We start from the raw sequence: 16,611 nt of genomic DNA on the forward strand, positions 1-16,611 counted from the left end.
AGTGGTGGCCAAGTTGCTGCCCATCAGCTCCAGGTCTCCAGCTTTCCTCCTCCCTTTTGTACCAGTGCCAACAAGAGGCTCTCTCTGCTGCCCCTCCAATCCTGCGTACTGCCGCCTTCCGCTCCTTGCCTGAGATGCCCAGTGTAGTCAGCAGTATCCACACAGACTGCGCTGGGAATCCTCTACACCCAACCTCGACAGGAAGCATCCATGTCTGCCACCCTTTCTCTCTGCACTCCATGGCGAGGTCTTGGTATTTTAGGCTCTTATAAATCTAACTTGCACAAGATAGTTACCTTTTGTACACAGGGTATGGATCTTGTTCATGCAAGAGAATATTTTGTGTGCAATAGATATGGCTTTGGTTTTCAGAAGATAACTCGTGCACAAAGGATCTTAAAAGCACAACATAGGAACTTAATATAGATAATATGTTACATGCAGAAGATGTGGCTTTTAATATGATGATAACTTAAACGCAAAAGATATGAATCCTACACAAGAAAATTACCTTATGCAAGGTGATAATTTATGGTTCACAGGAGAGGACAACTCGTGCACAAAACATCTGAAACATCTGGCACAAGATCTTAACTCTTTGTGCACAAAATAATATTCTGTGTTCATAAGATATGGGTCATTTTTGACAAGATAACTTGTGTGAAAAAGATATGAATCGGGGCGTCGCGTTGTTCACCTGCTGGAGCGCGCACCTCATGTATAAAGGCTATGTCCTTGTCGCAGTGACTGTGGGTTCGATTGCGACCTGCAGCCTTTTGCCGCATGTTATCGAGGTCTTACAGGATCTGCAAGATGATATTTTTTGTGCAGATGAAACTGACCTGGTTCTCAGAAGAAGATGACACTTGTGCACAAATGATATGGCTCATGTTGAGACAAGACTTGTAAGTTTTTGTTCACAAAAACATCTGTCTTGTTAACGCAAAAGATATAGATGTGGTTCTCAGAGGATAACTTGTGCACAAGGCTTCTAATATTTAATGTGCAGTAGATATGGATCTAACTTGGACCAGGAAATTACTTTATGCTTATGCAAGACAATTAAGATAATGTTCTGTGTGCATAAGAGGAATCTCAGGAGGAGATAAAAACATGCACAAAAGATGTTATCGGCAGAAGACTCTAACTGTGCACAAGACATCTTTCTTGTTCACATAAGATAATACTGTGAGCTACAGATATGGATATTATTCACAGAAGATAATTATGTGTACAACATATGGATGTTTTTGCAGCAGATAATAAGTTACAGTATATAATACGCTTTGAGACTTTGGGAGTTACTGTTCCTCCTGGAGTTGAAGGTGTGTAGATTATAAGTGAAGCATCCTATGGCTGCCCCTCCTCCTCCTCTTCCTCCTCCTCTCTCTCAGTCTCTCCTGACCTGCTTCTTTATGACACACTCACTTTCATTAACCTGCATCTCCTCTCTCCTCTTCAGCCCCTTCCTCTTCCTCTCCTCCTCTGCACATCAACCCCTCTCCCCTCTCCCCTCTCCCCTCGGGTGGCTTGATGCTAATCTCAGATTATTTCCCACCAGATGATTAATCTATCATTACATCATCACAGTTTCTCCTTTGCTGCACCCTGACGTCACGCCAGTGCACACAACCCCGGAGCTATTTCAGTATTCCTGTGTTAGATCAGCCACCCGCTCTTCCTCTCTCTCCTCTCTCTTTCTCTCTCTCTGTATTACACATCTCAGTTTCCAGTAATTTCCTGGGAATATGCTCTTTTCTTCTCTCTGAGCAGGTGCAACAGCTTAGGGCAATCAGAGAGAGTTCAAATCAATTGTTATGTAACGGTCGTGGTCGACTTCTTTATCATCCTGAGAGGGGAGTGACAGTTTTATCTGAGGACTGGTGGCTCTGTTACGCAAGTCGTGACAAGAAAGAGACTTTTTTCTTAAGTTTTAGCACCCACGTTAACACCTTAAAATGTTAATTTTCTCCTTTATTTCCTGGTACTGAAGAACAAAAGTTGAACACCGTGAACTGAGTGTTGGTGAGTTAAAGTTTGGAAGACACGTAGGTTCAAACGTGGCTAGATTAGACACTTTTTAAACATCTACATTGCATATAAATGATTACTAAACATATATCAAATGACTATATTTCAATGTGAAGTAGGTCCTAATTATATATTTAAATATAGTCATTAAATGTTATTAAAGGTATACAATGCAGAACTTTCACTCTCTTGTGACATTTTGCATTGCTATTTTTACATTTTTCGGTGCTGTGTATCTTGGGTGCCTGCTGTTAACGGTCTAGGACAGGGGTGTCAAACATATGGCCTGGGGGCTAGAACCGACCTGCCCAAGGGTCCAATCCGACCCACTAGATGACTTTGCACACCTAATGTTGATGCACATGTGAAGGCTGAGAGGTTTCACGAGCAGATACTTCATGTTATGCTGCCTTTGAGGTGTTTCCACTCCAGATCAGACTACAGCTCTCTGAAATAACAGTGAACACTTTCTGTGGTCACATTTAAAGATATCAAACATTGTGCAAAATATTGGAAATCAGCAGCTTCAGTACAAAAGAAACTGTATCAGACTTTTATCTTACAACAATATTAGGAGAACCCTACTGCTGAGGCACTGACAAAACTTCAGATTTGTAAATGGTCTGTAAGGCAGGGGACGACTTAACCTGCACATGTAATGAAAGTGAGTAGTAAACTGAGACATACTGTTCATTTCTTTTGTAAATGCATACATGTTTTCAGAATAACTTCTTTTACACTTAAAAAGGGGAAACATTTGAAGGGGGTATTATTGATAGGTTATTATGCAATGATCTTACTGGTCTGACCCGCTTGAGTCCAATTTGGGGCTATATGTGGCCAACGGACTAAAATGAGTTTGATGTAAATGTCCCGAACACAGAAACTAAGAAGAAAACAAGAAAATACTGTAAAAAATATTTAGGGGCACATGTGCGCATAAAAAAAATCAGCCGAAGCAGCCTGTATTTTTGTCAATAAAAAAATATGATAATCTAACTGCAAATGTTGGAGGAACTCCTGCCGCCTTCCCTCTTCCCCGTGTGACATGGTTATGGGCAGTTTTCCAAGCTACTGTTGCCACAATGAATATAAGTCCCACCAGGGATGTTTTTGCTATGGGCAGTGTGGGCGACCGCCCAGGGCGCAATCTATGATAAAAAAAACAACAAAAAAACAAACAAAACTCGCCAGTTTTCTAGACTACCACTCATTTCCACGTCAAGTTAATGGAGTGGGCGCTGGGGCGCCGAGGGATGGTTTGCCCAGGGCGTAAAACTAGCCAGGACCGCCTCTGAGAGGGACCGGGAAAAGCGGCGGACCTCCGGGGAAGCCTGCTCCGTTCTCCCCGCAGTTAGGGACCGTTCGCCATGGTACCACTGCTGGGCAGGGTGGAAATAAGTCCTGCAGAGTTTCAGAGGACCTGGAGAATGTTTTAGGATAGTAATAACATTATATAAGATAATCAGATTGCAAAGATAATATATATAACATAATAACATTAAAGACAAAATTAAATTGCAATACTTTTTCAAAACTTGATGATTTTACCTTTCTGTACATTTTGTATACAAATTCATCACGTTTATTACGGAAAACACATTATTTGATCAATTTACATTGTGCCCCTAAAGTTCTTTGTGCGCTCCTTACTTTTTCAACTTAGGAGCACATGTGCTCCTTGGGAAAAAAGTTAGCGTCAAACCCTGAGACCACACTGAGAGTGGGTCATAAGTGACAATTAAGAGGGATTACTTCTGTTTGAGTCTGTACATTGTTTTTTTTTTTTTAGGGAAATCCTGGACAGTATACCTTTAAAACAAGGGTTATATGTAACTTTAATGTTCATTTTTCTACCAAATTAAGCTCGGCTTCAACCCAGGTTTCTGGGCATCCTTTGCATTTTAACTCACCAAACCAGTTAGGGCTGCAACGATTACTCGACTAATCGATGACTAATGGACTATTAAAATAATCGGTGACTATTTTAGTAGTCAACTAATTGGTTTGAGTCATTTTTCATAGAAAAGTACTATAAAAGTACCCCAAAATACTCTTACTGCAGCTTCTTACATTCAAATATTGGCAGCTTTACACACTCTCCCATGACGGTGAACTAAAACCCTTTGGCGTGAGTATGAAACAAGACATTAGATGACATCATTTTGGGGTTTAGAAGAGACAGACCGACATTTTTCAACATTTTAACACGTTTTTCGATAAAATGATTAGTCAACTAATCGAAGAAATAATCGACAGATTAGTCGGCAATGAAAATAATTGTTAGTTGCAGCCCTAAAACCAGTGCTTCTACTGGGTGCTGTGTGTGCCAATCTGTGTTTCCCAGTTTGCCTTCCTCAGTCCATTTATACTGAAACACCCCATGCTGCCTAGTACCCCTTTTTGCCTTGCTAACAGCAGAATGAGGAGGCTACTCATCAGATTACCTTGAAATTTGCTCACCCCGGGATGATACCTTTTCCTTTAGTACCATTATCAGACCAAAATCAGCAGATGCGTTAAATTTGTATGTAATTATGGAACAGATATGCTGAGAGTTAAAGTTTCAACAATGTGTGGTTAGATTTAGGCAGAAAAACGACATTATGGTTCAGAAAAGATCATGTTTGGCTTGAAGGACTGGGTTTGTTTTTGTGGCACTATACTGCCTTGAAATGCCACAGTGTCTCTGTAAAAAACAACCGCTTTTTGTGGCACTATCCCTGCTGGAAGAACCACAATGGATTAAAAAGCAGCTGTAGACAGAGTGATGACTTGCTAAAAAAGCAATCAGTTGGCAGCTTGGCAGGTGTCTCCCCGAGTTGTTACACCATCCACCATCCCCTCCACCTCCAGATGACAAAGTAAGCTCATCTACAAGGTCACTTTAAAAATGATATAATACATATAAAATATAGAAATGTAACTTGGTTTGCAGAAACGTGGGCCAACCCCATTACCAGTGAGCCCACTGACATATTGCAGTAAGTAATGGATACGTTTTCCAAATATGGCAGCCCAGCCCCTCTCAGTGAAGCTGCTCTCCCAGCACACAGCGCAGCGCTGTTCCTTTGGGCTCTACAATGTCAAAACTGATGTTGGTTTTGTTCCTCCTACAGTTTTGTAGTGCAGAGAGCAAGAAACATTTCAGCCTCCAGCGACTGCCAGCGACTTCAGTGTTTTAGTCCTGTTTGTATTTTGGGTTATGCGTGTTTAAAGAACCACAAACAGATGACTTAAACAGACTGAGGGGTATAAAGTGTCATAATATACGTCTTTATTTGTGCCTGAATGCAGTAAAGCAGCAGGAGGCAAAAGAAAAGGGCATTACACCTCTCTGCAAACCACAGATTCATTACATTTATACTTCTAATACGTGTTATATTAACATTTCAAAGTGATGTGGTATATGAGCTGACTTTGTCATCAGGGGGCAGAGGGGATGCTGTGACACCAAAGTGAGACGCCATCCAAGTTGCAGACCAATGTTTGAGACCAGCAAACAACAAAGCCGCTGTGATTTAACAAGTCATTCCTGTGTTTCTGGCAGGGATAGTGCCATATTTTAAGCCAAAACATGATCGTTTTCTAACCATAACCAAGTGGTTCTTGTGTCTATACCTACACACGTGTTAACCACAGCTTTGTTGAAACGTAAAGTTTGAACGTAAGTGCTACATAATGACATGCAAATTTACAATCTTAACATTTTCCTGCCGATTTGTTTGAGCATAGATGAACATCGGTTAAGGACAGTTCAGACTCTCTACATCCACCTTTACGCTTTGGTCCGCATGACATAGATGTCACAATCCGCCGCAATAGTTCACCTTTAAAACAAGGGTTATATATAGGGTTTGGTTGAAGGTGGCGGTGCTGTTTGGGCTGAGAAAGCCATGCATAAGGTAAAGGAGGTTATTGGGTTGGTGCGGGGAGCACTTAGCACACAGAACTACTAAGCAGGGTACATAACTCCTTGAGATCAGGTAGAGAGATCCACTTCCTCTCAGGTGGAAGTCCAGGAAGAGGAAGGTTATTTAAGTGTGGGAGTGGCCTATTTGAATCCCTTTTGTTTGAGACCATGCTGCAAGGTGAGTGTGTTTGCTGATCCTGTAAGTTTATTTATCTCCTTTAACTTTAGCTTATATTGTAGTTATGCTATGTAGCGTGTGAAATAGAGTATGGTGAATGTGCTAGGAAAGGTAGTAACAGCACTGTCTCTACCTGGAGCTCGCATAAACGGAGCCTGGGTTTGTTGAAGGTGGCAGTGCTGTTTGGGCTGAGAAAACCATGTGTAAGTAAGGTAAAGGAGGTTATTGGGTTGGTGCGGGGAGCAGTGAGACCTGGCATTAGGGGAGTGTCTCTGGGACGCCAGAGATCACTGTCTAGCCTCCTGGAGGTGTCGTGGGACCAACTAGACGAAACACTGGTGAAAGGAGGTTCCCTCCCAATGACCTCAAAGACATGCTAGTTATCACTGCTCACTGGTCTGTATAGTTAAGCCTTGCCATAATAGCTTATCATAGGGCTTAGGAGGTTATTCACTGAGTGCTGATCCTTTCTCTGGAGCACAAACTTATTGGGTTTATTTGAATGATTAAGTTAAATGTCTAAATAAACATTCACAAGCTCAGCTTCAACTACGGCATCCAGACGTCCCTTGACCTTTAACTCACCAGACCAGTGCCTTTACTGGGTCATGTCTTAGGGTGGTACACCAAAAGCAAAAGCCATAACTGAAGAAAACTAAATTAATGTTTTTTAGAAATTAGAAAATAAATTGATGTAAATATTAGATTAAAAATCTGTGATGTTGAAATTGAAGGAGTTATTGAGACAAAGTTTTTAGGGGTTGACTGGTCATAATGACTTCATTAAAGGAAAATTTTCAAAGTCAGCAGCAATCCTGTATACATTTAGGGATATATTAAACTATAAGCCCTTGTATATAATTTATTGTTCACTTATACATCCTTATTTATCTTGAATTGAGGGGGTTGGCCTTTAATTTATCTTATCTTAATGTTTCTTAGTGTCTGGTAGATGTGTAAATAGGCATTTTATTAGCTATAACAACTTTATTAGGAAGTTAATATTTTAGTTTTACCTTATTCTGCTGCCCCCTAGTGGACCAAAAAATGTTTTAATTGCATAGTGAAATCTCTCTAACCATCACAGCATCTTTTAGGAAAGCGTTACCTTTCACACCAGAACAGCTGGCAGATACGTTCAGTCTTTTAGTTTCACACTAAAGACACCTTTTTACAGCCAAACTAACCAAACACCATGTTTCTAACACAGCAGTAAGAACAGACATCACTATGTAAATCTAAAATGATGTTTGGTGAATCAGACTGTGACTCAGAGAAATAATGGCCGACTCACAGCCCTGTGCTCCTCAGATGGAGGATATAATTGATGTGCAAGGCGAGCAAACCACTTGCCTGCGTTTCCTGCAAAATTAAGCATCATTATTCATTCGCACAGCGTTCGTTCTCTTAAAACTGCCAAAAATGTGTTTTAGTCTTTTGTGCTCCTGCAACAGGAGGATAATTTATTTAGCTGGATTATAAATCACCTCTCCCCTCCTAACAGAAACTCTCATGTGAGATAAAAACCCATATGGTGATGGTAAATTGCAGATTCTGGTGATTTCCTCAGTCTGGGTGGTTACTGCTGTCAATCAGCCCGTCTGATGTCGCTCAACTGGGCAGTTTGTTTATCTTTTTGGAGAAACCTTTCAGCCTCCGGGCCAGAAAACATCTCCATCCATGACTTGAGTGTGTCTGACTCTCAGCTGAGCTCCTCCTTGATGACAGATTCTGTTCAACAAAAAGATATGAATCACTGCTTTGTGTTTGTTCGCCTTTCTTTTCACGTAGTTACAAAAGGAGAGTGCGTCAAATTCCTTGCAGCTCTGCTAATGCTACACAGCTCCTCTGAAGTATTTTTTTTGCTTCAGTTATCAATAATAAATCTCCTTCATCAGTTTTCTTAAACATGAAAAAAACATGACTTTGTCCATGCAACATTTAAAACAATCTCCCAACACAAAGTGCAGAAAATGTTCCTTTAGAGGAAGACTATAGCGAGACTGTGCAGCCAAACTAGCATGTTAGCATGCTAAGTTTAGCAGTAAACTCAGAGTACAGCTGAGGCTGTACTGAGAACTTTTCCTCCATATTTATCACAGACTGATATTTACAAAAGAAGGGAAAGATATCTGTCGGCTGTGATTGGTTGTTCCTCGTTACATGATATGCAGTTTGCGCTGCTGCGTTCCACAGGTTGAACTCAGGTCCTGTTTATACGACGATGATTTCAAACAAAAACAGTAAACTTTAGTTGTGTTTTGGCAGATCATTTTCACGGCAGTGACATTTTGGGTGCCTGAAAACGCAACGTTTTGAAAATGGGTGCAATTTTTTTGGAAACAGCACCGTCCCATAGTCATGTCAACTTGTAATATGCAGTTCCTCTGAAAATGGAGACTTTTCGCACATGTGCATTACGGTTCCAGTCACTAGGCATGCAACAATGGCGGACTCCCGAGCTCTGTTTGTGCTGCTCACCGTGTTGAATTTATCAACGCTTCTCCAGCAAAGTGTAGATTTACTGTAGCAACTCCACCTCGTCGTCCATCCAAACAAATGTTCGTGCGGTTGCTATTTTGTTTGTTCATACATCACCGCTCTGTAGAAGGAAGCACATGTGCATGGGCACGTGTTGTTTCATTACAAAGTCACACTGCCAACTACTGGCCTGGCATGTATACTGCAGTATTTTTGGTCATTGTTGTAGATTCGTGTGCACAGCAATTGTTAACATTGTTGTTGGAATGCGGAACTTTTTTCAAAACGAAAATGAGAAACGATTACGTTTTCAGCGGATCATTTGGGCCTCAGTTCATCTCAGGGCTCAGCCGTCACACCCAGAAAAATGGGCGCTAAGGAACACATGCGCGCTGCAGAGGCAAAGAATTTGAGGGTGCATAAAATGCATAAAATTCAGCATTTGTACTGAGACTTGTTCTGAGAGAAAACAATATTTATTTACATGTGCACACTAATATGCGAAATGTGAAAAGTCTTTAGCGAGTAGATGATGTATGATGTATGATATTTCCGGAGCGTGGTAAAGACGTGGTAGATTAGGGAACCCTTCCTGTGGAGTCTAGACGCTGGTGGAGATGAGATGAGATGAGATGAAATGAGGTGAAGAGGGAGATGAGGACCTGGAGGAGGAGTGGGCTTTCAATGAGCTCATCTTTGGCTCTGGATAAGGTGACTGGAGGTGAACCCATAGTCCTTTGCTGCATGCTATCACTTTCCTCTCTCCCCTCTTTCCTGCCCATCTCTACAATTTAATAAAGGCAAAAAGCCCTCCAGAAAAATCTGAAAACAAAACAAAACAAAACAAAAAATGGGTTTCATTGCTACATCATGTCCTGACGTGTTAGTCTCAAACTGTGGTCTGCAGCCATCGTGCCAAGGTGTCACGTCACATATTACATCACACCTACAAAATGTACAGATGTTAAATATCTGTTGTTTTCAGAAACATGCAACACCAACATTTTATTCTGGTGACTGAGCTGAGAAAACAGAGGCAGACTGTGGTTGTTCTCCTGTCACGAATGAACACACTGCTCTAATTAGCTCCTTTCAACACATGGAAGCCCCCACAGTGTTACAGTGAAGTTATCAGATAGTGGTTCACAGAGTCCACATGTAGGCCTGTAGCCTGTTTGCACGACTGACAGCAGTGGCAAGTCACAGAATAAGGACCAGACAGAAGAAGAAGAAGAAGAGGGCCGCATAGGCGATGGATTTTAAATGTTACTTTTTATAGCTGAATGCTTGTTTATCCCTGCGGCTGGATTGCCGGCAGGATAAACATCACAGCAAATACCTACAAAAGGGGAAATCCAACGCTTTGAAAATATGCTGGCTGATTTGTGCCCTTTGATTTTCAGTGACGCTAATGGGCGACCTTAATGCCAGTGTAATGGGGTCACCTCAGTGGCTACAGAAGCTGTCATAAGCTCGGTTGGTTGGTTACATGACCGTTAGCTCAGAGCTGCCTCTGGGCACAAGAGTCAGATATGTGTTTTGTATAATTAAGATAAATATTTGCGGATAGAAATTTATTTGTGAAGTGCCTCGTGAGCTGAACTGTGCTGTAGTATTCAGCTTTTCTTTACACACATCATAAGAGTTTTGTCGTCACGTATGTTGACGGCAGGTATGGACTCACTTTAGATGTGTTTGTATGATCAGAGGTGGTAGTTTGATAACCCTAGGGACCCTCTATCCCTCTAAGATCCAATTAAAATACACAAACATACTAAACATAGCACAAACAGGTGAATCTACTCCTCTCTAAAAACATCTTCCTCTCCTACGCTTCGCCGTCGTCACTCTATAATGGCCAGATTTTAGTCTCCGTCTCTTTTTTGTTGTCACTCCAACACAGTTATGAATTACAGGCGTCCCCGCTGTGGAAAATAATGAGCAGAAAAATACCAGGTTTTATTTTTCCAAGACATTTATTAGCTTTCTCTTGTGCAACAAGAAAAAGACGGATGTGAATTAAATCCACCAGAGAAAAAGAAAAAGCACAAAAGACTAAAGAGTGGAAACAAACAAACCAAAAACACAGGACAGCAGCTCAGGTTCAACACCAGAGGTTACAGTAACAATAGGAACAATCAAGAAATCCCTGCAGCGTGACGACAGAGACGCCCGGCTCCGAGTAGTTCAGGTTTTTGAATGTAATATCCATTGTCGGTACTCTAATGGCACTAAATCAAACAGACTCTCTGCCAGCCTTTAACAGTCGGTACTTCTCTGTTAATCCAGTGCATTAAAGTGTTCTTCCTCGCAAGAGATGTAAGAGCAGTCTCTTATTTTTCTTTTATATCTGCTTGGGAAGCTCAGGATGAAGGACACTGGGTCCATCTCAAGGTCTATACCTGATATTTTTCATTTTCAGATGGCACGTTGGCCCAGTAGCCTATATTTGCAGCTTAAGGCATGATCAAAGACAAGTTAGAGAACCAGTTTCTGGTGAAAGAGTAGGGCCGAAACGGTGTCTACGACTCGAGACATATGCATTGTGTGTATAAACTTAAAGGGATAGCTTGGAGTTGTATGACGTACTTATCCATAGATGGCGGTCGGCATGCCCCCAGTTTGGAGAAGCAGGCAGGAGTACCGCCACGGTACGGGGCTAGCAATTATTTTCACTGCTTTGTCTTGCCATCAGGCAATGATTTCCAACAGGAGACTGAAGCCATTGTATTGCTCTCGATTAAGCCACCAGACTCCATTGAGAAAAACAGTGATTTAACACAGCTGAACACATGAGTTGCTGGTCTACTGCTGCATCGATAGGTTAGTTTGTTTGTGGTATTGTGTGACTTTGGTGTTTTAAACGGTTAGTACGGATTCAATAAAATCACACAATAACACAAACAAACTAACCAGTCGAGGCTGTGCTAGTCTAGTAGCTCCTGTGTTCTGGGAGGTAAAATTACTGTTTTTGTCAATGGTGGGTTTTTTGGTGGGTTTGAAGAAAGCACAGATAACAGCTTTGGTTCCCTGTCAGAAATTGCTTTCTGACAACAAGATAAAGTAGTGAAAATACTCTAAATATAGCATACTTTTAAAGTGAAATTCATTTTTTAGGTGGCTAAAATACATTTTGCTTACATAGTACATTGCCTAGCTTCCATGGTGGTACCTGCTTCTCCAAACTGGGGGCATGCCAACTGCCATCTACTGAAAATAATACTCTGACTATGGATAAATATCTCATACAACCCCACTTAAAAAAAAATCCCAAATACTCCATTTAATCTGCCTTGCTTTGGCACATTGGCAGACAGAAATTGATTTAGCATGTCTCCAGATACAGTATCTTTCCCCTCTTAATCATCGATTGACAGAGTCTCCCATGTGCCCCTGAGCCCCTGTAAAGTAATGAGGAGCAAATTAAGCTCATAGCCTTAGAGAGTAGACTGACATTTCCCTAGCTGTTAGAAATAACAGTATCTCAACAGGAGATCTTTCAGAGTTTGTCAGTTAGAGTGGTGCTGTGTTATACTGTACAAAGTGTGCCTTATTTGCAAATGATGTAAGAAGACCTGTCAAGGAATATTGTATTTCTCAATCGTTTGTTCAAATGTCATTACCTCATTGTCAGAAAATAAGTCTGCTAAAACCAGCATCAGACAACCCAGACTGCAACTCAGGATTGTTCACAGTAGGAGTGAAAACAGATGGGGTGCTTTCAGACCTAGAGTGGTCTCCTTTGGTCTGAATCAGGAACTCATGTTGTTCCAAAGTTGTATAATTGCCTAGAGTTGGTTCGTGTTCTCACGGCAGCATTTACAAGCGGACCAGATCAAATGCCTTGTGTGAGAAAGCTGCTCTTGATTGGTCAGAATTTCCATGTGGGAAAAATCCAGGAAGTAAAGCAAACGTTGAAGAAGAGTACACTTGCAAGATAAATGTGACACTTTCTAATGTCACAATGGAGGGACAACTACGCAGGTTGATTTTAGCGCTGCTCATCGTGGACTATATTGCTGTCATTGTTCATTTTAGTCAAAGCATACAGTTTGAAAACGAGGCGCGGCTCCAACTAGAAAACAATGTTTTGATGCATTGGATGTGCTGAATGTGCATATTAAGGCAGTACAGGAGGAGGTGCACATTAATAATCCTCCAGGACTGTAACATGCTCATGTTTAACCCAAACAATGTGTCATGTGACTGCAGTTGCTTCACATCCAGGGCGGAACGCCTTCTCACCACAAATGAACCGCACCAGAGTTCGTTTGTAACCAGACTGAGACCACCTCTTCAAGAAGGCCTCTGTCTGGTTGTTTTGATGAGCACCTGAGTGTGACTGCTGTGTTCACACCTGCACAAACAAACCACACTGAGGGGGCAAATGAACTTGAGTTTGACTGAACCAAACCAGTCCCTCAGTGGATACTTGGAAAGAGAAGCTTCAATGCAGCCAGATAGAGTTTGGATTATTTACAACCAAGTGACAGATACACCTCATATGAATGCATAGCTGATATGTTCTGATATTTGATCACTGTAGACCCAGTGCAGCCATTTAAAGTCTTGGTCTGTGTTCAGAAAAATGCACAGTTAATTGGTTTCGAGCATGAAGTCACTGTGTCGTGCTTGCCTTTATGTGTTTGTGCATGCTGTCACAGGAGAAGAGGAGTTGTTGGTTATGTGAGGTCTTATAAAACAGGGTGTCTGTATATTCCGCATGTTGTTGGCTGTCTATAGTGTCTTATGTGTCTGTCCTGTGTGAATGGCCTGTTTGTTTTGTAAGCGCCGTGTGCCGTCCGCCGCTGAAATGAGGCGGTTAAATGTTGCTCACTCGGGAGGGATACATTAAGAGATGCTAATGTTTGTTGGAAGAGCTCGACAAAATGGATGTGATGCTCGTTTCTTTATATCTGGCAGATGTTGCGGAGATGCACAGCTGTCATTGGTTTAATTTGCCATCTGCCAAATAGCATCCAGAGCTGGGGAAAGCCAATGAGAGTGAAAAAAGCCTGGACTCTGTCGGAGCTCTGGCCGAGATTGATTTGGATTTTACTGCAGATCAAAATGACGGATTGTAAAAAAACCTTTTTATCTAATTAACGCAGTAGTGAGAGCTGGTGGGGAAACCTTTTTGGATCTATAGTGTGTCTGTGCTCTGGAAGTTGAGTGCACTCAGTTCTTTCTACCCACTATTTTTGTCTCTGGAGCACTCTTCTGCATCTATCTGCTATTTTTACCTGTATTACACTGTCTTTTTTTTACACAGCACCCACCCACTTTACAACCAGCAGATGGCACCTCTCACCGTTGCTGCCGAACACTAATATAGCACTTTGTGTTTCCCTGCACAGCCCCAGACAAACAGCACGAGAAACAGCATAGTCACCAGTCCCAAAGGCAACATCCCCTCTGCTGCACTGGTATGCAGCTCTGTGTCTGTGTGTCCGTCCGTCTGTCTGTCCGTTACACTTTCAAAAATGCAGAGTGTGTATGAGAGACAAAGGGAGAGAGGTGTGTGTAGTGTTGAACAGTGGATTGTAGGGGTTTGATGCTATGACTTTGATTAATTTTTCAAGGTCTGCAGCTTTTTCAAGGAATACTTTGGCAGTTTAGGAGACACTGAAAAGATCCACACACTCTTATGTTTGTATGTTAAGTGTGGAGCTTGAGCTGAGAGACTTAAGTACAAATTTGAGGTATTTTTCTTGAGTATTTCTTTTTAATGCTACTGTGTACTTCCACTCCACAACATCTCCGAGGTACTTTTTACTGCACTACGTTTATCTGATAGCTTTATTTCCAAATGTGTTGCTGTTGAATCTTTGTGATAAATTGAAGGGTGAAGTGTTTCTTTATGTGTTGAGAAGATTCTCCTACTTCTTAAGCTAAATAATCTCTTTACAAACCCTCTTGGATCAGCTGGAAAATGCATCGTCACAGAGCTGAAAACAGGGCTGACACCATGAAATGTTGACTTTGTAGAGACACATGGTTCTCACAGGACAGCCACACTACAAACACATGATGATCTTATAGAACAGTGGTACCCAGTGGGGTCCAGATTTCTCCTTAGTCATTAGTTCAAGGTCCGCACACTTTAATACATTTGGCGTCATACTTGTATTCGGCCATGTCGTCGAGCTACTCTGTCAAGTAGCTGTCTGTTAGTCACTCACTCTACAGCAGGGAATGGCACTTCAAAGTAAAAGCTCTGTGCCAAAAATCCTGTGTACTTAAAAATAAAATGTGTTTTTTCAAACTTTAAACGTTTGCGAGTCACTTGCAGTCCATTCAGAATGGACCTGCGACCCATTTTGGGCCACGACCCAGCAGTTGGGAACCACTGATCTTATAGAATATGATGCATGGCACAACCTTAAACATCTACCGCAGTAAAATGACACGTACACATTATTGCAGCAGTGATATCAATCCAAAAACATCAGATAGAGAAACACTGGAACGTTTTACTGCACAATAAATACTTTTATTTCAAGTACTTCAAGTAAATTCTGCTGATAAGACTCCCAAATACACTCTGTGAGGTTTGAAAGCAGGATATTAACTTGTAGTGAGAGTATTTTCACAGTGTGGTTTTAGTACTTTTAGTACTTTTAGTACTTTTACTGCAGTGAAGGATCTAAACACGTCTTCCAATACTGCTCTTAGAAACAAACAGAAATGTAAAAGTGAGTGTCCGCTGGTCTCCGGAAAACCACAACTTGTCGGCTTTACGTTTCTATTTGTGAGTTTGATTAATAGAAAAAGATGACATGACACAATGGCATGTAGTCGCAAGGTATGAAGAACAAAACCCAACATCTGCAAAACGCCAAAATGTAAACATCCACAAAATGTAAAATCTAACGTTGTTTGACATTTAAAATATCGTCAATCCGATTTTCATTCAGACTGTAATTTTATGTTCGACATAGGAGTCCAGTGTCTTTGTGATGTCATGTTGGCATCCAGTGCTCGCTGGGCTGTTTCCCCCGTTGTCAGTCTTAATGCTAAGCTAGGCTAACAGTCTTCTGGCTCTACCTCCACACTTAACAGCTTAACATGGCAGCAATTTTTCCCAAAATGTCAAACTATTTTTCTAAGATGTTGAAATGTACAACAGTCAGGAGGGAAAGAGAAGTCCCATTTAAGAGAATATTAAAACACATGTAAACATATGTTGCACAGGATATATGTTAAGGCTTTGTATGCTGTATGAACTTTGTGTGTTTGTGTATTTTATTTTTCATGATGGCCACCTTCTAACAGATTTCACACTGAAACTATTCCATATGATTTGTATATTGTAGTTAAAGGATCAGCGTTGTGTTATTTGTTTCTTCCATATTTTTCTTACTGTCAACAAATCCCATGTTTGGACCAAAGCTAACAACACGTTAGTCCGTCTTTCCAACGTGTTCTCATCCCAACTTGTCAAATATCGCTGCTCTTCAGTGGACTTTCACGTCTAAATGTAACACGCTAGATACCCTCCTGCGTCTGTTGTATTTGTTCCAGGACAGCGTGACAATTTACGCATTGTATTTTTTCAAGCACACTTCCATTTTCAAAAGAAATGTACAGTGTCTGCTTGTTAAATTCATATAATCTCTATCAAAGTACGTGGTTTGGTTTAGAAAAACAATTTCATAGTTTGGCTAAACATTCACATTGGAAGCGAACAGTGGGCTCATGGGTGAAAGTCCGGGGTTTGTAGGACCAATCCACTTCCCCTCCCACCTGCCTTATAAGGTCTTTCCAGCTCCTTATATTACACACGTGCCAACGGCGTTATAAACTGACACCACCCCACAGCTGAAATCACTGACAAAGCGGCGATATTGGAAAAGTTGGAAGTGAGAATGCACCGGTCTCTCAGTACTCTGTGACTTCCTGTCTGTGGCTTTCAGCTCCAAGCCCATTGGTCCCTACTGAAAACACCTCAGGAATATGTTGTTTCATTTTGAAAAAGTCTCAGTAATTTCGTAAAAACAGCTGCCCA

The 16,611-nt window shown here is 41.3% G+C and overlaps 1 protein-coding gene across 7 annotated transcripts in view; it reads left to right on the plus strand.

Moving 5' to 3' along the window:
• Positions 1–16,611, plus strand: part of LOC125905578 (calcium/calmodulin-dependent protein kinase type II subunit beta) — an 82,225-nt gene that overhangs the window by 49,602 nt on the left and 16,012 nt on the right. For 5 of the 7 annotated variants that reach the window (XM_049603635.1, XM_049603634.1, XM_049603637.1 and 2 more), the window contains exon 15: positions 13,961–14,029. The exons of the other annotated variants lie outside the window; for them this stretch is intronic. In XM_049603635.1, coding sequence (XP_049459592.1) covers positions 13,961–14,029 — 69 coding nt within the window. The remainder of the gene's footprint in view (positions 1–13,960; positions 14,030–16,611) is intronic. 7 annotated transcript variants of the gene reach the window in all.

This window comes from Epinephelus fuscoguttatus, linkage group LG18 (genome assembly GCF_011397635.1).
Source record: "Epinephelus fuscoguttatus linkage group LG18, E.fuscoguttatus.final_Chr_v1".
NCBI lineage: Eukaryota > Metazoa > Chordata > Actinopteri > Perciformes > Serranidae > Epinephelus > Epinephelus fuscoguttatus.